The sequence below is a fragment of the Heteronotia binoei genome, chromosome 16, assembly GCF_032191835.1.
Source record: "Heteronotia binoei isolate CCM8104 ecotype False Entrance Well chromosome 16, APGP_CSIRO_Hbin_v1, whole genome shotgun sequence".
Taxonomy (NCBI): Eukaryota; Metazoa; Chordata; class Lepidosauria; order Squamata; family Gekkonidae; genus Heteronotia; species Heteronotia binoei.
This window is the reverse complement of record NC_083238.1, coordinates 59484681-59506355: the sequence shown is the minus strand read 5'-3', so window position 1 is coordinate 59506355 and position 21675 is coordinate 59484681. Positions and strand designations below refer to the sequence as shown.

General features: G+C 49.1%; 1 protein-coding gene across 1 annotated transcript in view; it reads right to left on the bottom strand.

Annotated features, from left to right (window-relative positions):
• CCDC150 (coiled-coil domain containing 150) overlaps positions 1-21675 on the bottom strand; it is a 65911-nt gene that overhangs the window by 30572 nt on the left and 13664 nt on the right. Inside the window, exons 6-15 of the mRNA XM_060257066.1 lie at positions 19565-19694; positions 18422-18465; positions 17571-17663; positions 14700-14807; positions 13428-13552; positions 10862-11039; positions 9931-9999; positions 6455-6547; positions 4714-4797; positions 1405-1512 (exon numbers count right to left, since the gene is read on the bottom strand). Coding sequence (XP_060113049.1) covers positions 1405-1512; positions 4714-4797; positions 6455-6547; positions 9931-9999; positions 10862-11039; positions 13428-13552; positions 14700-14807; positions 17571-17663; positions 18422-18465; positions 19565-19694 — 1032 coding nt within the window. The remainder of the gene's footprint in view (positions 1-1404; positions 1513-4713; positions 4798-6454; positions 6548-9930; positions 10000-10861; positions 11040-13427; positions 13553-14699; positions 14808-17570; positions 17664-18421; positions 18466-19564; positions 19695-21675) is intronic.

The window sequence follows — 21675 nt, the reverse complement described above, 5'->3', positions numbered from 1 at the left end:
ATATCAACTTGTCAAAGCATTAAGGAGAACTGTTTTAAAATGATGTATAGGTGGTATATGACTCCGAAAAAATTGGCTAAGATAAGTAAGAAAATGTCGGATAGATGTTGGAAATGTAAAAAACATGAAGGTTCTTTCTTCCATATGTGGTGGACATGTGAAAGAGCGAAAGAATTCTGGAAGATGATACAACAAGAAATCACCAAAATTTTGGGCTATGATTTTAAGAAAATTGCAGAGACGTTTTTACTTGGATTACAATTAGAAAAATACCCAAAAGAAGACAGGACTTTAATTTGGTACCTGTTATCAGCTGCTAGGACTTTGTACGCGCAGCTTTGGAAGCAAGAAAAAATACCAGAGAAATGGGAATGGACCATGAAAGTTTTATCGTGGTGTGAAATGGACAAATTAACCAGAACACTAAGAGACTATGATTTAGAGATATTCAAAAGGGAGTGGAGAAAATTTAAAGGATATATGGAGAAAACTTGGAAAGTAAAGAAATATTGGACATTTTTTTAGTTGTAAGAATATATATACGGAACTTTGAGCAATCAGAAGTGCCTTTAGTATGGATTTGAACTTATAACCTCGGGGAAGTCAACATTGGAGGGAGGGGGGATGGAAATGTCATATGGGTTAATGTGAAAAAAAAGAAAAAAATTAAGAAATAGATAAGCTTTGTAACCATATGCTACCAATAAATTGTTTAAAACACGAGAAGGGTCCCCCAGGGTCATGTAGTCCAACCCCCTGCACAATGCAGGAAATTCACAAACACCTCCCTCTAAGTTCACAGAATCAGCATTGCTGTCAGGTGGCCATCAAGTCTCTGTTTAAAAACCTCCAAGGAAGGAGAGCCCACCACCTCCCGAGGAAGCCTGTTCCACTGAGAAACCGCTCTAACGGTCAGAAAGTTCTTCCTAATGTTGAGCTGGAAACTCTTTTGATATAATTTCAACCCATTGGTTCTGGTCCTACACTCTGGGGCCACAGATAACAATTCCACATCATCCTCTCGATGACAGCCCTTCAAGTACTGAACACAATACTCCAGGTGAGGTCTTACCAGAGCAGAGTAAAGCGATGCCATCATATCACGTGATCTGGACACTATACTTCTGTTGATACAGCCCAAAATTGCATTGGCCTTTTTAGCCACTGCATCACACTGTGGACTCATGTTCAGCATATGACCCACTAAGACCCCTAGATCCTTTTCGCACAGACTACTGCTAAGACAAGTCTCCCCCATCCTATAACCATGCCTTGGCTTTTTCCTACCTAAAGGCAGAACTTTGTTCATCTGCAACTCCCTCGATAACCTGCCCCAAATCCAGAGTCTTTCAAGTTCAACAGAAGTCAAAATTCTGCAGCTCTTAACATGATTTCCAACTTTACCTGATTGTATTTGGTCTCCAAGGCCACGTTCAGCTTATGAAGCCGACTGTTTTCGGCGCGGGCCTCTGCAAAGGGCTGCAGCTCTCCTTCCAGCTGTTGTACCTTCATCTAGAGTTAATTAAAGATGTGATTCTATGATTCTATACTTTATGCCAGGGGTGTCAAACAAGCAGTTCAGGGGCTGAATCAGGCCCCTGGAGGGCTCCTATCAGGCCTCCGAGCAACTGGCTGTCATCTTCTTCCTTCTCCCTTCCTCTTGCTTCCTTCTGCATCACAGTTTGCTTTGCCAGGCTTGCTCAATCGCACGGGACCTACAGAGCAAAACCTCTATTTTCACCATCGGCTGAGGCTCCTCCCTTGGGGAGGAAGGGGGAAAGAATAGATTGCTTTACCAGGCTCTCTCAATTGCACAGCAGAGCTACTGAGCCAAGCCTCTCTCCCTTCTCTTGGCTGAGGCTCCTTTCCTGCCCCACCCCCGCCCCCTGGGGAAGGAAGGAAAGAGCCAGAGCTTCCTTCCTTTGTCCAGTTTCCTGGGTCCCATGGGAGAGATACAAAGAAAGCATCTTTAAAACCAATGAGCACTAATGTTTTAAGCATGTATATATTTATGTGCATATGTGTGTGTGTGTGTGTGTGTGTATATTTGTGTTTGTCTGTGTTCTTTATAAAATCTTAAATAGGTATACACATGGCCCAGCCCTACAAGGTCTCATTTATGTCAGATCTGGCCCTCATAACAAATTAGTTAGAGAGGAAAAAAACACAGATGTTACATTAAGAACATAAGAGAAGCCATGTTGGATCAGGCCAGTGGGCCACCCAGTCCAACACTCTGTGTCACACAGTGGCCAACATATGTGTGTGTGTACACACACACACCTATATATATATATATACACACAAACACACACACACACATACACACACACACACACACACACTGTGGCTAATAGCCACTGATGGACCTCTGCTCCATATTTTTATCCAATTTCCTCTTAAAGCTGGCTATGCTTGTATATGCTTAAAGCTGGCTATTCCATGTGTTAGTCACCCTTTGGGTGAAGAAGGACTTCCTTTTATCCATTTTAACCTGACTGCTCAGCAATTTCATTGAATGCCCACGAGTTCTTGTATTGTGAGAAAGGGAGAAAAGGACTTCTTTCTCCACCTTCTCCATCCCAGGCATAATCTTGTAAACCTCTCTCATGTCACCCCTCAGTCGACGTTTCTCCAAGCTAAAGAGCCCCAAGCGTTTTAACCTTTCTTCATAGAGAAAGTGTTCCAAGGATCGGTATGTGGCCTTGACAAATTGGATTCAGCTGCAAGGTGCCAGGCAGAGAGAGTCTGGTTAATCAAGAAGAATACGTTTCCATGGAAGGAGAGAGGCTTGGGACTAATTTAGACCGTTCTCTCATTAGGGAGTGGCATTACACGATCATTACTCATTAGTGAGTCGCTTTACTCGATAGCGACCCCGTGGCGCAGAGTGGTAAAGCAGCAGTACTGCAGTACTGTGATATGAACTCTCTGCTCACGACCTGAGTTCTATCCCAGCGAAAGCTGGTTCAGGTAGCCGGCCCAAGGTTGACTCAGCCTTCCATCCTTCCGAGGTCAGCAAAATGAGTCCCCAGCTTGCTAGGGGGAAAGTGTAGACGCCTGGGGAAGGCAATGGCAAACCACCCCGTAAAAAGTCTGCCATGAAAATGTTGTGAAAGCAACGTCACCCCAGAGTCGGAAACGACTGGTGCTTGCACAGGGGACCTTTCCTTTCCTTTCCTTACTCAATCAGGTGAAGTTAATTGCAAGGGCCCAGCAACTGGTCAGACCTGGCTCCAAAAAAATAGCTATCCCAAACCCAATTTGAGTCTGACTTCTCTCAGACTTCCCTTCATGCGGAGCAACAGCAGTCTTCATTTGTGACCTTGGTGTGCCTGGCTGAACTCTGATCACCTACGGCCCTGTTCTGTTGGAAGCTGACTACGTGTGGTTACTATGCTAAAGAATTAGTAAGGCTGGTTATGCATAGGTCTGGCTTTTTTTCATGCCTTCCTATAACTGTAAAGTTTATTCTTTTCTTTGCACACACAATAAAATATCTCTTAATAATTAAATGGCGTGAAGTCTTGGGCTGCGAGTCTCTAAAGGCTCAATCCAGTGTCTTAGACTGGGGCTACCTACTAAGTTAAGCAACTGTTACTGTACTGTGAGTCTACCTTGCAGGGAGGTAATTAAGTCTCCCAGAAAGGGCTGAAGCTTCCCCAACTTTGGCTTTGACAATCTGTGGGGTGGTGGCAGCAATAGAGATACGGGCTGGACTTTTGGGGCTTGCAAGAGACCTTGGGCACCGGAGTCTGGCCTAACTGGGACTCCCTGCCAGCCGCTAGTGGGAGTTGGCTGCTGGCTAGGGGTGGGGTTCCATTACAATAGAGTCTCCAGTTATTCCTAGAGCTACCTGCTGTCAGTTCCAGGTTTTCCCTTGAAGTGATGTCATGAAGCACACAACATTACCACTTTAACCCCCCCCCTCGCCCGCAATTACTGCTTCGAGTGACAGTGGGCGAAGAGAGCTCGGGGTGGGGGAATCCCCTGCCCCCGGCCAGTCTGTCTTTGACCCTAAAGTAGCAAGCTCAGTGTCCACTGCACATTTCTTCCACTTTTTGTCATGGATAACTGTGTGGGGGGGCATTATCATAACGGTAATTAGAATAATTAAAAACGGTGCTTTGGAAGAGCCACTAGGAAACTTATCTATTTATGTACATGCACATCTGCCAAAATAGGGGCAACTAAGAAAATTACAAAGATTTCAGGTTTTCACGGCTGGTAACATCATTAGGGTTTGTAGAATCTTTCGGGCTCAAATGCCGTGTTCTACTGGAGAAAGTTTTTCTTCCGTTTCTACTGGAAAACAAAACGTCTGGAAGAAAAACTTTCTCCAGTAGAACACGGCACTTGAGCCCGAAAGATTCTACAAACCCTAAGAAAATTACAGTCAAAATAAGAAGAATGGAATCCATTAAAGCGGTTTAAACAGAAGGCTGGCCCTTGGCGGTCACACAGCTCGAGCGGTGGAGGGGAGGAGAAACCGGCTTTTTCTTTCCCGCCGTTTCTCCTCCCCTTTGGCCGTCACTCAACCGTCTTTCCAGAGGCAGAAAGAAAACCACGCCCTCTGCTCTGTGGCGTTTAAAGAGGTGGGTCCCATGGTGTTCTTCCTGATCTGTTGCCCTGCTCAACCCACTCTGGGGCGGAAGAACACACCAAAGCAAGGGAGGAAAGGACCAGCGATCCTACTTCGCAAGGCAGAGTTACCTGAAGGCTTCCTTTCTCAGATGCCAGTTTATTTTTGTCGTCTGTCAGCTTGGCCAGAGCCCGCTCCACTTCTTGCTGGTCGTGCTGGGAGAAAAAAAAACACAGGGAGTGATGTTATCTCCCAAAAGATGACAAGGCCGGCAGAACGTCCGCCTTTCTCCTCTTAAGCCACATCACGATTCTGGGATTCTTTGTTTCCTTTGATCTGTTTGGCCCACTCCAAACCAAATCCTTCAGAAAGCTTCGCTCAGTACAACCATCATTCACGTCATCCTTGTCTGGCCCAGAATTCCTCTAGACCGCTGAATCTTCTGCCCCGAGTCCATGATGGGAAAGGGCGGACTATAAATTCACAAAATAAAATAAAATAAAAACAAACAAACAAACCTTCGCACAGATTGTCTTTCCTAGAGGTTGTGTCTGCTTGGGAGTATTAAGGCCGTAGACCACCCTTTCTCCGTACCAGGCAGGGTGAGGGTGAAGTGGGAGAAGAGGACTTTGTCCACCAAAGGTATCGAATTCGTGGTTTGGACAGCCACCCTGGAGATTGCCGCAAAGTGGGGTTTGGAGACCTCTCAGAACTAATCTCCTGACTACAGGGCTCAGTTCCCCTTGACAGAATGGTTGCTTTGGAGAGTGGAGTATAGGGCAATATACCCCCACTGAAGTCCCTCCCTTCCCCAAGGGAGGCGTCTCAGCCAATAGAGAAAATAGAGGTTCTGTAGCTCCTGTGCGATTGAGCAAGCCTTGCAAAGCAAGCTGTGATGCAGAAGGAAGCAAGCGAGAGGGAGAAGGAAGCAGGCGCCCCAGTTGCTCGGGGGCCTGATAAGAGTTCTCCTGGGATCTGATTTGGCCCCTGGACCACATGTTTGACACTCCTGTATAGCTGTTCCTTTCCTCTTCACTAAAGGGATCTACTTCCTAGCTCCAAAGTCAACGCAACTGCTTGCAGACATCAGTCCAGTAGGGGTAAGATCCACAGTACAGTAGGAGGGGGAGAAACCAGTTAAGACAAAAAAAATCAACCTCCTCTCCTCTACCATGGGAAGTGCTACTACACCAGTGGAACTGCACCTTTGGATTCATCTCATAAGGAACGCAGATATTAAAGCTGCGTCCACACACAAAGAACGCATACAGTATTTGGCACTGTGTCCCAGGGGTCATTTTGCAGAAAAAGAGATACCGGAGCTCGTTAGCACAACTCATTTGCATATGCCACATGCCCCTGACATCGCCAGAAGGCGGACTCAATTATATCAGCTCCGCCTCTGCCTTCAAATGCTTCTTGAATTATGTCACAATAAAACCTTACTCTCATCATACTTTTTGAATGACTTTCTCCTATGTGGCTACAGCGGCACAAGGAAGATTCCCATCTGTCTGCTTGATCTGTTTTGGCTCTTTCCCCGTTTTCTGGGGGGAAAATTTTTAGGAAGTTTGTCCAGTCTTAGAGTTCAGCAAAATTCTCACCGGGGGGGGGGGGGGAGGTTGAACAACGGAGCCCAGAAGCCAGTATTTGGGGGCGGGGGGGAGAAGAAAGAAAGAGCACAATGAAATTTAGAGGTTCTGGAGCTCCTCTCCTATGAGCTCTGGCCCAAAATGAGGCCTCCTGTGTTCTTTTGTACTTATAACCTTATTATTCCAGAAGGCCTTCCACGTGGCTTTCTAGGGGAGGAGAGGGAATCTTCTCCTAACTCAGGAAGAATATCAGACCGTCCTCTGACGGAGAGGAGCTCACCAGCTGGTGTTCCAGGGCCGCTTCCCGCTCGGCTGATTTTCGGTTTTCGGCTTCTAGCGTGGCCAGCCTCTCTTTCAAGGAGCCAATCTGCAGCTGTGACATTTTTAAAGACAGAAACCGGGAATAAAAATTAATGTGTTCAGTCTGGCAATACGTTCAGCTTTCCACATCTGGATCATGCTTGGGCAGAAGGGACGCAGCCGGCTATCTGAGAACCCCTGTCCCGAGGCGGTTGGATTTCGACGCCTCCCACTGGAGCAGAGGGGCTTAGACGAGCGCAGCCAAGTTGCTGACGTGGAAGCTATCGGTCGGGGTGCACAGATGACCGGTCGTTGGCTGCACTATTTGCTGGCACAAATTTACTTGATTCACTGCTCAAATCAGAATCACTAGCAGATTCAAGAGGAGCCGGGACTCACTTCCGACCCTGTTTTCCCCCATTATTTTTATTTGCTTATTTACATTTTATATAGTCCGTCTTTCTCGCTGGGACTCAAGGCGGATTACAAAGAGCAAGTCAATACCGTATGTGCTGGAATGGTTGTACCCGGCAGGTCCTGTTCTACCCTACCCTCCTGGGTTTTCCCAACACCTGGAGGGGCTTTTCTCTCTCTCTGTTCAACAGCCGTATCACACCGTAGGGGCCTCAGAGGGCCTTCTACTGGCTGCCACCACTCTGGTAAGGGTCTGCATGGGAGGGCCCAGAGCACCCAACCGCCCTGTCTTCCTTATGAGTAAATCCTCTTAACTGTGACCAAGGAGATGTGCGGACCAGGCAGGATAACAACAAAAAGTTTATTATTAGTGCTCTAAAAGCAATAAGTGGGGGATAAAGGTTTAGTGCTAAAGTGAATATGAAAACAGTAAAGGTGGGTGTAAATAAACAGAAGCCTTGATGTGTTTAGCTACATCTTCCCTGCTACTAATACCAAAACTCACCACCTCCCTTGGGTGAGGAATCTCTTCGCAGCTGCAAGCTCTCTAGACCAGTGGTCCCCAACCTTTTTGGCACCAGGGATCGGTTTTGTAGGAGACAATTTTTTTTTCCATGGACCGGGGTGTGTGTGTGTGTGTGTTTCGGGAAGATACAATTGTGCACTTTATTTCTATTAGTTTGGTGCAATGGTTAAGTGGGAAGACTCTTATCTGAGAGAACCGGGTTTGATTTTCCACTCCTCCACTTGCACCTGCTGGAATGGCCTTGGGTCAGCCAGAGCTCTTGCAGCGCCGTCCTTGAAAAGGGCAGCTTCTGGGAGAGCTCTCTCAGCCCCTCCCACCTCACAGGGTGTCTGTTGTAGGGGAGGAAGGGAAAGGAGATTATGAGCCGCTCTGAGACGCTGAGTGGAGGGCAGGATATAAATCCAATGTTGTCTTATTATTATTACTACATTATAATATATAACGAAATAATCATACAACTCAAGGCCGAGTTGCTAACAGGTCATGGACCGGGATCGGTCCATGGACCAGGAGTTGGGGACCCCTGCTCTAGACTACAGGCTGCCTCCAGCTTAGCCTTCCAGAGAGAACCTCCCTGCCTGCAGCCTCTCCAGGAAAGAACACCCCCGTCTGTGCTTGGCCCTTTTTATGCTCTCCCCTCAGGTCCCACCCCTCTCTGGGCAATTTTCCCTCTAAAACTTTGCCATCCAATCAGAGGGACAGAGGAGATCCTGGGAAATGTAGCCTTTATTTAGTAACTCCAAGGCAGGCTTCTCTGGAGCCTGTAGGCCTCACTGGGCTCTGGATCTAGGGTTGCCAATCCCCAGGTGGGGGCAGGGGATCCCCCGGTTTGGAGGCCCTCCCCCCACTTCAGGGTCATCAGAAAGCAGGGGGAGGGGAGGGAAATGTCTGCTGGGAACTCTATTATTCCCTATGGAGATTTATTCCCATAGAAAATCATGGAGAATTGATCTGCGGGTATCTGGGGCTCTGGGGTGGCTGTTTTTTTGGGGTAGAGGCACCAAATTTTCAGTATAGCATCTAATGTCTCTCCCCAAAATACCCCCCAAGTTTCAAAAAGATTGGACCAGGGGGTCCAATTCTATGAGCCCCAAAAGAAGGTGCCCCTATCCTTCATTATTTCCTATGGAAGGAAGGAATTGAAAAGGTGTGCCGTCCCTTTAAATGTGATGGCCAGAACTCCCTTGGAGTTCAGTTATGCTTGTCACAGCCTTGATCTGGGCTCCACCCCCAATGTCTCCTGGCCCCACCCCCAAAGTCCCCAGATATTTCTTGAATTGGACTTGGCAACCCTACCTGGATCGTGACAAGCTGCCACCCCGTGACCTTTATAGGAATTGCCTGCTGGGAGGGACAGGGCTCCCGGCTTCCTTTCCACATTCTGTGGCCTTGCCTCTCTGCCTCTCACTGGCTGCCATGGGGACAGCTTGCTGCCTTGTGCGCCACTCGGGGAGGAGTCGCTTGCCAACCGAGCGCCCTCCCCTTCCTCCTGGCGCTGCTCTTAAAACAGAGAACCACTCCTGGGATCAAAAGTTATGCCCTGACCTGGAAAAGCCAAGACAAGCCCCATCTCTTCAGATCGCAAAAGCTCCGCAGGGTCGACTCGGGCAAGTATTTGGATGGGAGACGTCTAAGGGAATACCAGCAATCAGGAGGGGAGGGGCAGGATGTATTCAGCCACCTTTCTGAATTGCCTCTGGCCCCTCCACAGGGGTCAGTCGCCAGAGGTTACCATGACTTTCAGGTGCACACACACACTCACACACACATTTTAAAAAGTGACAAAACATTTGTTAAAAAGAAAATGTTCGCAAGCAGGCTTCTAGCATGGCACCAGACTCTAGGTTTGCACTTTGCCCCTCGTGAGGCCTGCTGGCATAGTGATTAAGTGCACAGACTCTCATCTGGGAGAACCGGGTTTGATTCCCCACTCCTCCCCTTGCGGCTGCTGGAATGGCCTTGGGTCAGCCATAGCTCTCGCAGGAGTTGTCCTTGAAAGAGCCAGTCTGGTGTAGTGGTTAAGTGCGCAGACTCTTATCTGGGAGAACCGGGTTTGATTCCCCACGCCTCCACTTGCAGCTGCTGGAATGGCCTTGGGTCAGCCGTAGCTCTCGCAGGAGTTGTCCTTGAAAGGGCAGCTGCTGTGAGAGCTCTCTCAGCCCCACCCACCTCACAGGGTGTATGTTGTGGGGAAGGAAGATAAAAGGAGATTGTGAGCAGCTCTGAGATTCTGAGTGGAGGGTGGGATATAAATCCATTGTCTTGTTATGATTATGATTCTTTTACTGTATGGCTGCAACATGCCTGGATATGTCTGGATCAGTGCCCTGGCAAGTGCAGAGCCAAGCTTTTCTGGAACCTGGAAAGCCCATGTGGAAACCCCCAAGAAACCAAAGGGATCCACAGTGCAGAAACCTCCACCACAAACCGATTCATTCTGACGCCCTCCCTGACACTAACAGAGGGGAAGCGGCTGAAAGGTGGGGGTCGGACGCGTGGTGTGCGGGAGGGCGCACCTGATTTCCAGTCACTTCTGCTTCCAGTCTGTTGTTCTCGTGCGACATTTCACGGATGGTTCTCTGCATCTGCCGGTAAGGATCAAAAACAGCTCTGTCATTAGCCTGACCAGAGAAGAATCCAAGCTGAGCTGGGCTCTCTCCTGAGGAAACCTTGCCAAAAAGCTGACGGAGAGATTCTCACTCAGGCTCTCTGCCCTTCTCTCGTTTCATTCGTTCTGCCTCCTTGTTGGATTCCATTTCATGGCTTGGCCTTCACAAAATCCTAGAATCAGAGTTGGAGGAAACCTCCGGGATCATCTAGTCCACCCCCCTGTGTAATGCAGGAAATTCATGGATGGGCCATTGGCCTGATCCAACATGGCTTCTCTTATGTGACACAGAGTGTTGGACTGGATGGGCCATTGGCCTGATCCAACATGGCTTCTCTTATGTGACACAGAGTGTTGGACTGGATGGGCCACTGGCCTCATCCAACATGGCTTCTCTTATGTTCTTAAGGAAGGAAGGAAGGAAGGAAGGAAGGAAGGAAGGAAGGAAGGAAGGAAGGAAGGAAGGAAGGAAGGAAGGAAGGATTATAAATATACATAAATACCCCCCTTCTACAATTGCAATTTCAACGCAGCTCTTAGAAAACTCTTAACAGTGCATTCAATTATTGTCATAAAATTACAAATCCAGTCTTTTAATTATTGTCATAATATTACAGATCCAGTCTTCTAACACTTTAATTTCCCTTAAACTTTTGTAACTCTTGAATTTCATACGCTCCTTCAATATTCCTTTCTGCAATCATCCTACAATTACCCTAGACCTCTGGCACTCAAGACTTCCCTTTCTTCTGTTATTTAGAGGTTTCCTACTTTTTTGTTCATTCTTTGCACAACGCTGACATCCTTAAAAGGAAGAACCCGGCAACTATGCCCCGTACCTCTTCCTCCAGCCTCTCCTTCTCCATCACCAGAGATTCCCTCTCCTGCAGCGCTGCCTCGAGCTCGTTCTGCAGCCTGGTCACCGTAGCTTCCAGGTGCTCCTTTTGGGTGGCCGTGGCCACCGCGACGTCACGGGCTCTCTGCTTGCAGTCGGCGTGCTCGGCACGTAGCGCTTCCCTGCAACAACAAGGCAGGTACACGTGGCCGTTGTGTGGCTGGTGTCTGGGACTTTCACAGCGCTCAGAAAGTCTTCCCGCTGTGACCTGGATGGTCTAGGCTAGCCCAGTCATCAGATCTTGGAAGCTAAGCAGAGTCAGTGCTGGCCAGTACTCGGATGGGAGACCACCAAGGAAGTCCAGGGTTGCTACGCAGAGGCAGGCAATGGCAACTTCGTCTGGATGTCTCTTGCCTTGACCTGGATGGCCCAGGCTAGCCTGATCTCATCAGATCTTGGAAGCTAAGCAGGGTTGGTCTGGGTTAATACGTGGATGGGAGACCACCAAGGAAGTCCGGGGTTGCTACGCAGAGGCAGGCAATGGCCGACCACCTTTGTTGTATGTCTCTGCCCTGACCTGGGTTGATCAGGCTAGCCCAATCTCTTCAGATCTTGGAAGCTAAGCAGGGTTGGTCTGGGTTAATACGTGGATGGGAGACCACCAAGGAAATCCGGGGTTGCTACGCAGAAGCAGGCAATGGCAACTACGTCTGGATGTCTCTTGCCTTGACCTGGATGGCCCAGGCTAGCCTGATCTCATCAGATCTTGGAAGCTAAGCAGGGTTGGTCTGGGTTAATACGTGGATGGGAGACCACCAAGGAAGACCAGGGTTGCTACGCAGAGGCAGGCAATGGCAACTACGTCTGGATGTCTCTTGCCTTGATCTGGATGGCCCAGGCTAGCCTGATCTCATCAGATCTTGGAAGCTAAGCAGGTGGTCTGGGTTAACACATGGATGAGAAGCCACTAAGAAAGTCCAGGGTTGTTACGCAGAGGACCATCTTTGTTCTGTCTCTGCCCTGACCTGGGTTAGCTCAGTCTCATCAGATCTTCAAACCCAACAGGGTTGGCTCTGGCTAGTATGTGAATGAAAAAGGCCCCCAAGGAAGTCCACTGTCATTACACGGAAGCAGGGGACGGCAAACCACCTCTGACCGTCTCCTGCCTCGAAAAGCCCACGAGGTGTCGCCGTGAGTCAGCTGAGACTCGACGGCTCTTTCCGCCACCAGAAGCCCCCCCCCCCCATTCCTTTCCGTGATGCCTTCTTGCTTTTAAAGACTTAAGAGAGCTGGTTGGGTGTCATGGTTAAGAGCGGCAGGCTCTAATCTGGAAGAACCGGGTTTGATTCCCCCACTCCTCCTCCATGTGCAGCCTGCCGGGCGACCTTGAGTCAGTCCCAGTTCACTCAGAGTTCTCTCGGCCCCGCCTGCCTCGCAGGGGGTCTGTTGTGGGGGGAGGAAGGGAAGGTGACCGAAAGTCACTCTGAGACTCCGAGCGAAGGAACGGCAGGGTATAAACCCGAACCTCCTCCTCCTATGAAGTCACGAAAAATAAGGTGGAGCAGGACAGAGAAGAAAGTCCAGTCGCGAAGAAGAAGGAGGTGGTGATGATATTAGATTTATATCCTACCCTACTCTCTGAATCTTGGGAGTCTCAAAGCTGCTCACAATCTCCTTTACCTTCCCCCCGCCCATAACAGACACCCTGTGAGGTAGGTGGGGTTGAGAGAGCTCTTACAGCAGCTGCCCTTTCAAGGACAACTCCTGCGAGAGCTATGACTAACCCAAGGCCGTGCCAGCAGCTGAAAGTGGAGGAGTGGGGAATCAAACCCGGTTCTCCCAGATAAGAGGCTGCACACTTAACCACTACACCAAACTGGCTCTTTCAAGGACAACTCCTGCAATAGCTATGGCTGACCCAAAGCCATTCCAGCAGCTGCAAGTGGAGGAAGGAGGAATCAAACCCGGTTCTCCCAGATAAGAGGCTGCACACTTAACCGCTACACCAAACTGGTGACTGGCAACCACTCTGAGACTCTAGAGTGAATGAAGGGCAGGGTATCAATCCGAACATCCTCTTCCTCATATGAAGCCGCGAGAAATAAGATGGAACAGGACAGAGAAGAAAGCCCAGCCGCCACACTTATGAAGAAGGAGATACTGAATTTATATGCCACCCTATACTCTGAATCTCAGCATCTCAGAGCAGTCACAATCTCCTTTACCCCCCTCCCCTCCACAACAGACACCCTGTCAGGTAGGTGGGGCTGAGAGAGCTCTTACAGCAGCTGCCCTTTCAAGGACAGAGCGGCTTACAATCTCCTATATCTTCTCCCCCCACAACAGACACCCTGTGAGATGGGTGGGGCTGAGAGAGCTCTGACAGAAGCTGCCCTTTCAAGGACAACTCTGCGAGAGCGATGGTTGACCCAAGGCCATTCCAGCAGCTGCAAGCGGAGGAGTGGGGAATCAGACCTGGTTCTCCCACATAAGAGTCCGCTCGCTTAACCACGACACCCAACTGGCTCTTTCAAGGAGCATCACTGCCCTTTCACTCTGTTCTTACTCACATCTCTCTCTGAAGCTCCACTTTTTCTTTCTGCAAGTTCTGCAGCTCCCCCGTAATGCTGGCCCGGGCGGCATCCAGAAGCAAGTCCTGCTCTTGCAGCTTCTGGTTAATTCTGTCCTGTTCGGCCTGAAAAGGAGGATTGACGAAAGCGCTCCAGAACGATACAATTCCAAGCGACCGAAATATCTCCCCGGTAGCGAATTGTTAGCGAATTTGCAGCTGTTAGCAAATTGACTGCTCGATTGTCTAGCAAGTTGTCTGCTCGAAACCATCTTTTCCCCCCTTATTGTTTAGGGAGGGAGGCTGTGAAAGGCATCGCCAAGGGATGCTCTGGAACACCTCTCAACCCTCCCTTGACTGCAAGGATTGGCTGAGGTGGGCTGCTAGGCAACCAAGTCCCATAGTGCCCTGGTGCTGAAGAAGACCAACCCTCTGAGCCCGGGGGACTCTCAGACACAGTAAAGGAAACCAAGCAACACTGAACCTATGTGCCGTCTCTCCCATCTGTGACAACCACTGGGATTCCCTGGTCATGCCACTGTGGGCTGGTTATGATGCAGAAGGAGCCCCAGGCAGAGCTCATGACCCCGAGGGACCCTTTTCAGTTGGAGATGCTGGGGATGGAACCTGGGACCTCCTGCTTACCAAGCAGATGCTCTACCACTGAGCCACTGTTCCTCCCCTAATATGAACATATGAAGCTGCCTTCTACTGAATCAGACCCTCTTTGGTCCATCAAAGTCAGTCTTGTCTACTCAGACTGGCAGCAGCTCTCCAGGGTCTCCAGCTGAGGTTTTTCACGCCTCCTTGCCTGGACCCTTTTTAGTTGGGAGATGCTGGGGACAACCTGGGACCTTCTGCTTACCAAGCAGATGCTCTACCACTGAGCCACCATCCCTCCCTAAAGTCAGTATTGTTTACACAGACTGGCAGCGACTCTCCAGGGTCTCAAGCTGAGGTTTTTCACGCCTACTCGCTGGGACCCTTTTTAGTTGGAGATGCTGAGGATTGAACCTGGTGCCTTCTGCTTACCAAGCAGATGCTCTAACACTGAGCCACCATCCCTCCCTAAAGTCAGTATTTTCTACTCAGACTGGTAGTGGCTCTCCAGGGTCTCAAGCTGAGGTTTTTCGTGCCTATTTGCCTGGACCCTTTTTAGTTGGCGATGCCGGGGATTGAACCTGGTTCTGCTTACCAAGCAGATACTCTACCACGGAGCCTCCCGCCCCTCCCAGGACAAGTCATACAGAAGTAGATCCAACGGATCCCACACCTTAAGGGCAGCCTGGTGGTCCGAAATCAGTCTAGCGTTCTCCACGGTGACGCGCCGAAGTGTCTCGCTCAGTTCCGCGCACTGTTGGCTCAACTGCTCATTGAGCACCTGAAACAAAGAGAAAAAGGGATTTTTTCTCTCTCTCCATGACAGCAGCAAGGATTCTCCATGCAACTGCTAGTCCCAGTTCTCTCTCTTAAGAAATGAATGTATTTCAAGCCCTACGTGTAAAAGAGAGAATGCAGAGAATGGATGGGTGTTATGTGCTTTCCCACACATGAAGCTGCCCCCTAAGGACTCAGATCCTCAGCCCATCGGGGTCAGTGCTGCCCACTCAGATCGGCCGTGGCTGTCCAGGATCTCAGGCCGAGGTCTTTCCCATCACCTCCTAGTTATTTATTAATTATTTGCATTTATACCCCGCCCTCCCCAGTTGGGCTCAGGGCGGCTAACAACAAGTAAAACAACAATTAAAACAGTACAACAATATTCAATTATTGCAATAAAACATTCTTAAAAATACGACAACATAAATTCAGATATCTAATTTGGGGTTCCAAGATGGCGTGGATAGCGCTAGTCGTTAGAATTCATTGATGTTTTTAGTGCTTCTTGTCTGGTTCGGGGGGGGGGGGGTGTTTGGTGTGGGATGATGGGTACTAAGCGCTAATGTCAGACGTTAGATATTAAAAGCCTGTCTAAACAGGTATGTCTTACAGGCTTTGCGGAATTGTGGCAAGTCCCACAGGGCCCTGGTCTCTTGTGGTTCCAAGATGGCGTGAATAGCGCTAGCCATTAGAATACGTTGATGTTTTTAGCGCTTATTTTCTGTCTGGTTCGGGGGGGGGGGGAGTTTCTGCTGTGGGATGATGGGCGCTAAGTGCCACTGTCAGATGTTAAAATGCCTCCGGTTAGATATTAAAAGCCTGTCTAAACAGGTATGTCTTACAGGCCCTGCGGAATTGTGGCAAGTCCTACAGGGCCCTGACCTCTTCAGGTAGGGCAGGAGTAGCCACTGAGAAAGCTCTTAGTAGTACTAGTACTACCTGATCCTCTTAACTGGAGATGCTGGGTAAGATGTTTTTAGATTCAGTATCTTCCAGAAACGGAAGCTGATTTTCTTCAAAAGACGTGACCCTGGGGTAAACATCGGACCAGGGAAGTTGTGCTGTGATTTTCTCCATTATGAAAATGTCCCAGATTTTTTTATAAACCATTGTTCAAGTGATGGAACCTAAAAACATCTTACCTATTAACATAACTTACCTTCAATTTCTCTCACGATAATTCTTTCTGAACTTATGCCATCCCCTCTTTCTCTTTTTGTTTAAATATCCCCTTTCGTTTGGCTTGGGATGGAGCAAGGCATTCTTCTTAGCTTAAGAGTAAAAAATTCTAGCCCAATTATCAGTTAATTTATCCTTAAATTACCCCGTGGCGCAGAGTGGTAAAGCAGCAGTATTGCAGTACTGTGATCTGAACTCTTTGCTCACGACCTGAGTTCGATTCCGGCAGAAGCTGGATTCAGGTAGCTGGCCCAAGGTTGACTCAGCCTTCCATCCTTCCGAGGTTGGTAAAATGAGTACCCAGCTTGCTGGGGGGGAAATGTAGATGACTGGGGAAGGTAATGGCAAACCACCCCATAGAAAGTCTGCCGTGAAAACGCTGTGAAAGCAACATCACCCCAGAGTCGGAAACGAATGGTGCTTGCACAGGGGATCTTTCCTTTTTCCTTTCCTTATCCTTAATAAAATATTTATTTATTTATCTATCGATTGATCGATTGATTGGTGAACTGGACGTTATCTTAAATGCTAAATAAGATGTTCTAAAAAGGTAAAGGCAGTCCCCTGCGCAAGCACCAGTCGTTTCCGACTCTGGGGTGATGTCGCATCACAACATTTTCATGGCAGACTTTTTTACGGGGTGGTTTGCCCTTGCCTTCCCCAGTCATCTACGCTTTCCCCCCAGCAAGCCGGGTACTCATTTGACCGACCTCGGACGGATGGAAGGCTGAGTCAACCTGGAGCTGGCTACCTGAACCAGCTTCCACTGGGATTGAACTCAGGTCGTGAGCAGAGCTTGGACTGCAGTACTGCAGCTTTACCACTCTGCGCCATGGGGCTCCTAAAGGAAAAGGTAGTCCCTTATGCAAGCAGAGAGTCATTACTGACCCATGGGGTGATGTCACATCATGTCGTTTTCATGGCAGACTTTTTACAGAGTGGTTTGCCCTTGCCTTCCCCAGTCCTCTACACTTTCCCCCCAGCAAGCTGGATACTCCTTTCACTGACCTCGGAAGGATGGAAGGCTGAGTCATCCTGGAGCTGGCTACCTGAACCCAGCTTCCGCCGGGACCGCACTCAAGCCGTGAGCAGAGAGCACAGACTGCAGTACTGCAGCTTTACCACTCTGCGCCACGGGGTAGTTCTACAATGTGATATATACCATAGTACTTTATTCATAGTAGAATTTTGTTATCTATGGAATTAATCGACGATACTACTTCATCCAACAAAGTTCTGTATCACTTGGAATTTTAAAAATAAACTCATCATATTTTAGAAAGAAAAAAAACCTGGAGATGCTGGAGCTTGAACCTGGGGACGTCTACTACTGAGCTACAGCTGGGGAGGCGGGGTGATGGAAAAGATGAGCAGGGTTTCTAGCGGCAATGAAGCTGCAAGTTTTGGGGGCTACCTTGCTTGAAGGCGAAATCCTCGCTCCTGCGCCTACAAACCCCGTTCTCTTCTCTGCCCTTGTGACAAATCCCCAGCTGTGTGGAAAAAATTAACTATATAACCAAAGTGTCTTCCCTCCTTTGCAAAACGCAATTTTGGATGGAGACCAAGAGATGACGGATTGAGTTACTTGAACTTTCCCGGCCATCTCCTGTAAAGCGGTTATTTCCGACCGCAGCTTCAGGTTCTCCTCGTGTTCTCTGCTGAAAGACAGCTGGGCAGCCTGGGGGGAAAAGACCATTGAACGTGTAAAACAGTCCTGTGATCAACAGAAGAACACCAGCCAATCCCATTTTTCCCATCGCATGATACATCCGTTAAGCCCATCCACGGGCCAGGGATTAGGACATAAGAGAAGCCATGTTGGATCAGGCCACTGGCCCATCCAGTCCAACACTCTGTGTCACACAGTGGCCAAAAAACCCAGGTGCCATCAGGAAGTCCACCAGCGGGGCCAGGACACTAGAAGCCCTCCCACTGTGCCCCCCAAGCATCAAGAATACAGAGCATCACTGCCCCAGTTATAAGAACGTAAGAGAAGCCACGTTGGATCAGGCCAATGGCTAAAAAACCCAGGTGCCAACACTGTGTCACCCAGTCCAACACTCTGTGTCACACAATGGCTAAAAAACCCAGGTGCCATCAGGAGGTCCATCAGTGGGGCCAGGACACTAGAAGCCCTCCCACTGTTGCCCTCCCCAAGCACCAAGAACACAGAGCACCACTTGCCCCAGACAGAGTGTTTCAACAATATGCTATGGCTCATAGGCACTGATGGACCTCTGCTCCAGATGCTGATCCAGTCCCCTCTTGAAGCTGGCTATGCTTTGTTAGGGCTATTTCAGCTTGAGAGCTGTTCATCTCAGCTGCCCTCAGTCGCATGGTTTTCAACTGCAGGTATGGAGGCTGGGCCAGTCCCTTTCAAAAGCACAAAACATTCAACATTCTCTCCAGTTCAAGATGCCCCCTTTTTGGACTTACTTTCTCTTCTTCACTGAGCTTGAAAACGGCGGTCTCTCGGGATTCTGGAACAGAGCCCAACAAAAAGAGCTGGCATTCAAAATACTCACTTTTTAAAAATATCAACATAGTCTTGACCAAAATATCCGATCTAGAACTTCCTAGAATATCATAGCAGAGGGAAGCAGAAAGTTTTTCGAACCGGGATGGTTGATACAGCCATGTTTTCTTTCTGGACACTTCATGTGTGCATTTCCTCAGAAACAATACCGTTGGGCTAGCAGCACACTATTTCTGAGTAACATCCACAGGGCTAGGTTTAGGAATCTCTTTCAGTCCTCCATAAAGCCACCATATTGACATTCATGCCTTAACCTGGAGACAATGATCCCATAGGATCATCCACAATAAAATCTACATTCCATGCAACCAGGACTTTTTTTGTAGCAGGAACTACTTTGCGTGTTAGGCCACACCCCCTGATGTAGCCAGTCCTCCAAGAACATACAGGGCTGTTCTTACAGGGAAGAAGAAGAAAGAAGAAGGAAAAGAAGAAGGAAAAAAAGACGATGACGACTGCAGATTTATACCCCGCCCTTCTCTTTGAATCAAAGACTCAGAGCGGCTTACAATCTTCTTTATCTTCCTCCCCCACAACAGACACCCTGTGAGGTGGGTGGGGCTGAGAGAGCTCTCCCAGAAGCTGCCCTTTCAAGGACAACTCCTGCGATAGCTCTGGCTGACCCAAGGCCATTCCAGCAGCTGGAAGCGGAGAAGTGGGGAATCAAACCCAGTTCTCCCAGATAAGAGTCCACACACTTCACCACTATACCAAACTGGCTCTCTGAGAGAACTTGTGACTGACCCACAGTCACCCAGCTGGCTGCATGTGGAGGTGAGATGCCAGCGAGATGTTGTCAGACGCACAAGGACGGGGAAGACCCGGGTGCCAATCACCTTTCCCGGGAACTCACAGACAGGATGACCTTTCACTGATTGCCAGCTCTCAGCCTGCCTCGCAAGGATGTTTTGCGGATAAAGATGTCCCCCTCGGGTTTTGGGAGATGGATGCCTGAAAAACCTTCTTTAAAAAAAACCCTGTCTCACGATTCTTGGGGTCACTTCGCCAGTATGGAAAAAGGCCTTTCGGGGTGCTGGGCTCACCTAGCTCAGCTCTGAGCCTGGCGCCTTCCTGCTCCAGCTGGCCCGCCCTCTCTTCCGCCTCCTGCAGCCGCTCATGAGCCGTCTGGACAGCCTGGCGGAGGCCATTGCAGTCCTGCTGCAGAAGCTGCACCTGGAACGACAGCCAGAGAGTAAAGGCGGGGAGCTCCTTCGGCGTGCTTGAGGCTTCAGCCCACAGGTCATAGAAATCCTGGAATCACAGAGTTGGAAGGGCCCTCCAGGGTCATCTAGTCCAACCCTCTGCACCATGCAGGAAACTCACAAACGCCTCCCTCTAAATTCACAGGTTCCTCATCGCTGTCTGATGGCTATTCAGCCTCTGTTGAAAAACCTCTGAGGAAGGAGAGCCCACCACCTCCCAAGGAGGAAGCCTGTTCCACTGAGGAATCGCTCTAATGGTCAGGAAGTTCTTCCTTATGTTGAGCCGGAAACTCCTTTGATTTAATTTCAACCCGTTGGTTCTGGCCCAACCTTCTGGGGCCAAAGAAAACAATTCCACCCCATCCTCTATATGATACCCTTCATAGAATCCTAGAGTTGGAAGGGACCTCCAGGGTCATCTAGTTCAACCCCCTGCACAATGCAGGAAACTCACAAACACCTCCCCCTAAATTCACAGGATCCTCATTGCTGTCAGATGGCCATCTAGCCTCTGTTGAAAAACCTCCAAGGAAGGAGAGCCCACCAACTCTCGAGGAGGAAGCCTGTTCCACTGAGGAATCGCTCTAACGGTCAGGAAGTTCTTCCTTATGTTGATCCGGAAACTCCTTTGATTTAATTTCAACCCGTTGGTTCTGGCCCGACCTTCTGGGGCCACAGCAAAAAATTCCACCCCATCCTCTACAGGGCAGCCCTTCAAGTACTCGGGTCAGGGGAGTTGTGCAGCCCCCACCTGCTGGGTTGCAAGACCCAACAGAGTTGCTGGTTCCCCTGCTTTCTGGAAATTTTTGCTCCCTGGTCCGCGTGGGTAGACAGCAAGGCCGTGCATGCCTGCCTCTCTCTAGGAAGAAAGAGGGGGCGGAGACTGGAATATTCCCCGCCCTTCCCTCAGAGTGGCTTCCAATCTCCTTTCCCTTCCTTTCCCCCAACGGATACCCTGTAAGCAGTGTTCCCCCTAAGCTGGGGTAGCCAAACTGTGGCTTGGGAGCCACATTTGGCTCTTTCACACATATTGTGTGGCTCCTGAAGCCTGGTTTGGAGATAGTATTTGTCTCTTTAAATCACTTGTCCAAGCCAAGCCAGCCGGAAGCTTGGAAAATGAATTTAAAGTTATTTTCTTTTCCCCTCCCTCCCCCTATCTATTTGGCTCCCTCCCTCCCTTCCTTGCAGCTCTCAAACATCTGACATTTATTCTATGTGGCTCTTATGTTAAGCAGGTTTGGCCACCCTTGCTCTAAGCTGAGTTAGCGTGCTTTAGCTCAGGAAGGATGACCCCAGAGCACATCAACTGATGCAGGAGCTCACCACTTGAAGGCCAGTCGCTCACAGATTAAAGATCAGTTGCTCGCAAAGTAGCATTTTTGCTCACGAGACTCTCCAGCTTAGAGGGAACGCTGACTGTGAGGCCGGTGGGGCTGAGAGAGCTCTTGTGAGAACTGCTCTTGAGTGAACGGATCTGAGAGAGAACTTGCGACGGACCCAAGGTCAGCCAGCCGGCTGCCATGTGGAGGAGGGGGGAGAATCAAACCCGGTTCTCTGGATTAGAGTCCACCACTCTTAACCACTACACCAAACAGACGCTGAGAGAGCAGAGATGTGAGTAATAGAAGAAAGATTCTGCCACAGCTGTGACCTTGTGTAAATAAAAAAAAAGCCATAAAATTTAAACAAGACAGTGTAATGTAGAGGTCAGTGGTGTTCTGACAAAGCTTGCACACAGAACTTCAAACAGACGAGAGCATGTAGCGAAAAGACATTCACAGAAGACAGTTCAAAAACAGTCTTCCCAACCACAAAGGAGTAACAATATTCCAGTATTTAGTTCACGGAACTAAAGGAAGCGCTTCCAAAAACGTCTGTTCTAGATATCAAGACGTTTCATCCGTCTCTCTTCAGTTTGGAGGTTTATTTATCACTGGAGCCCAATCTCTACG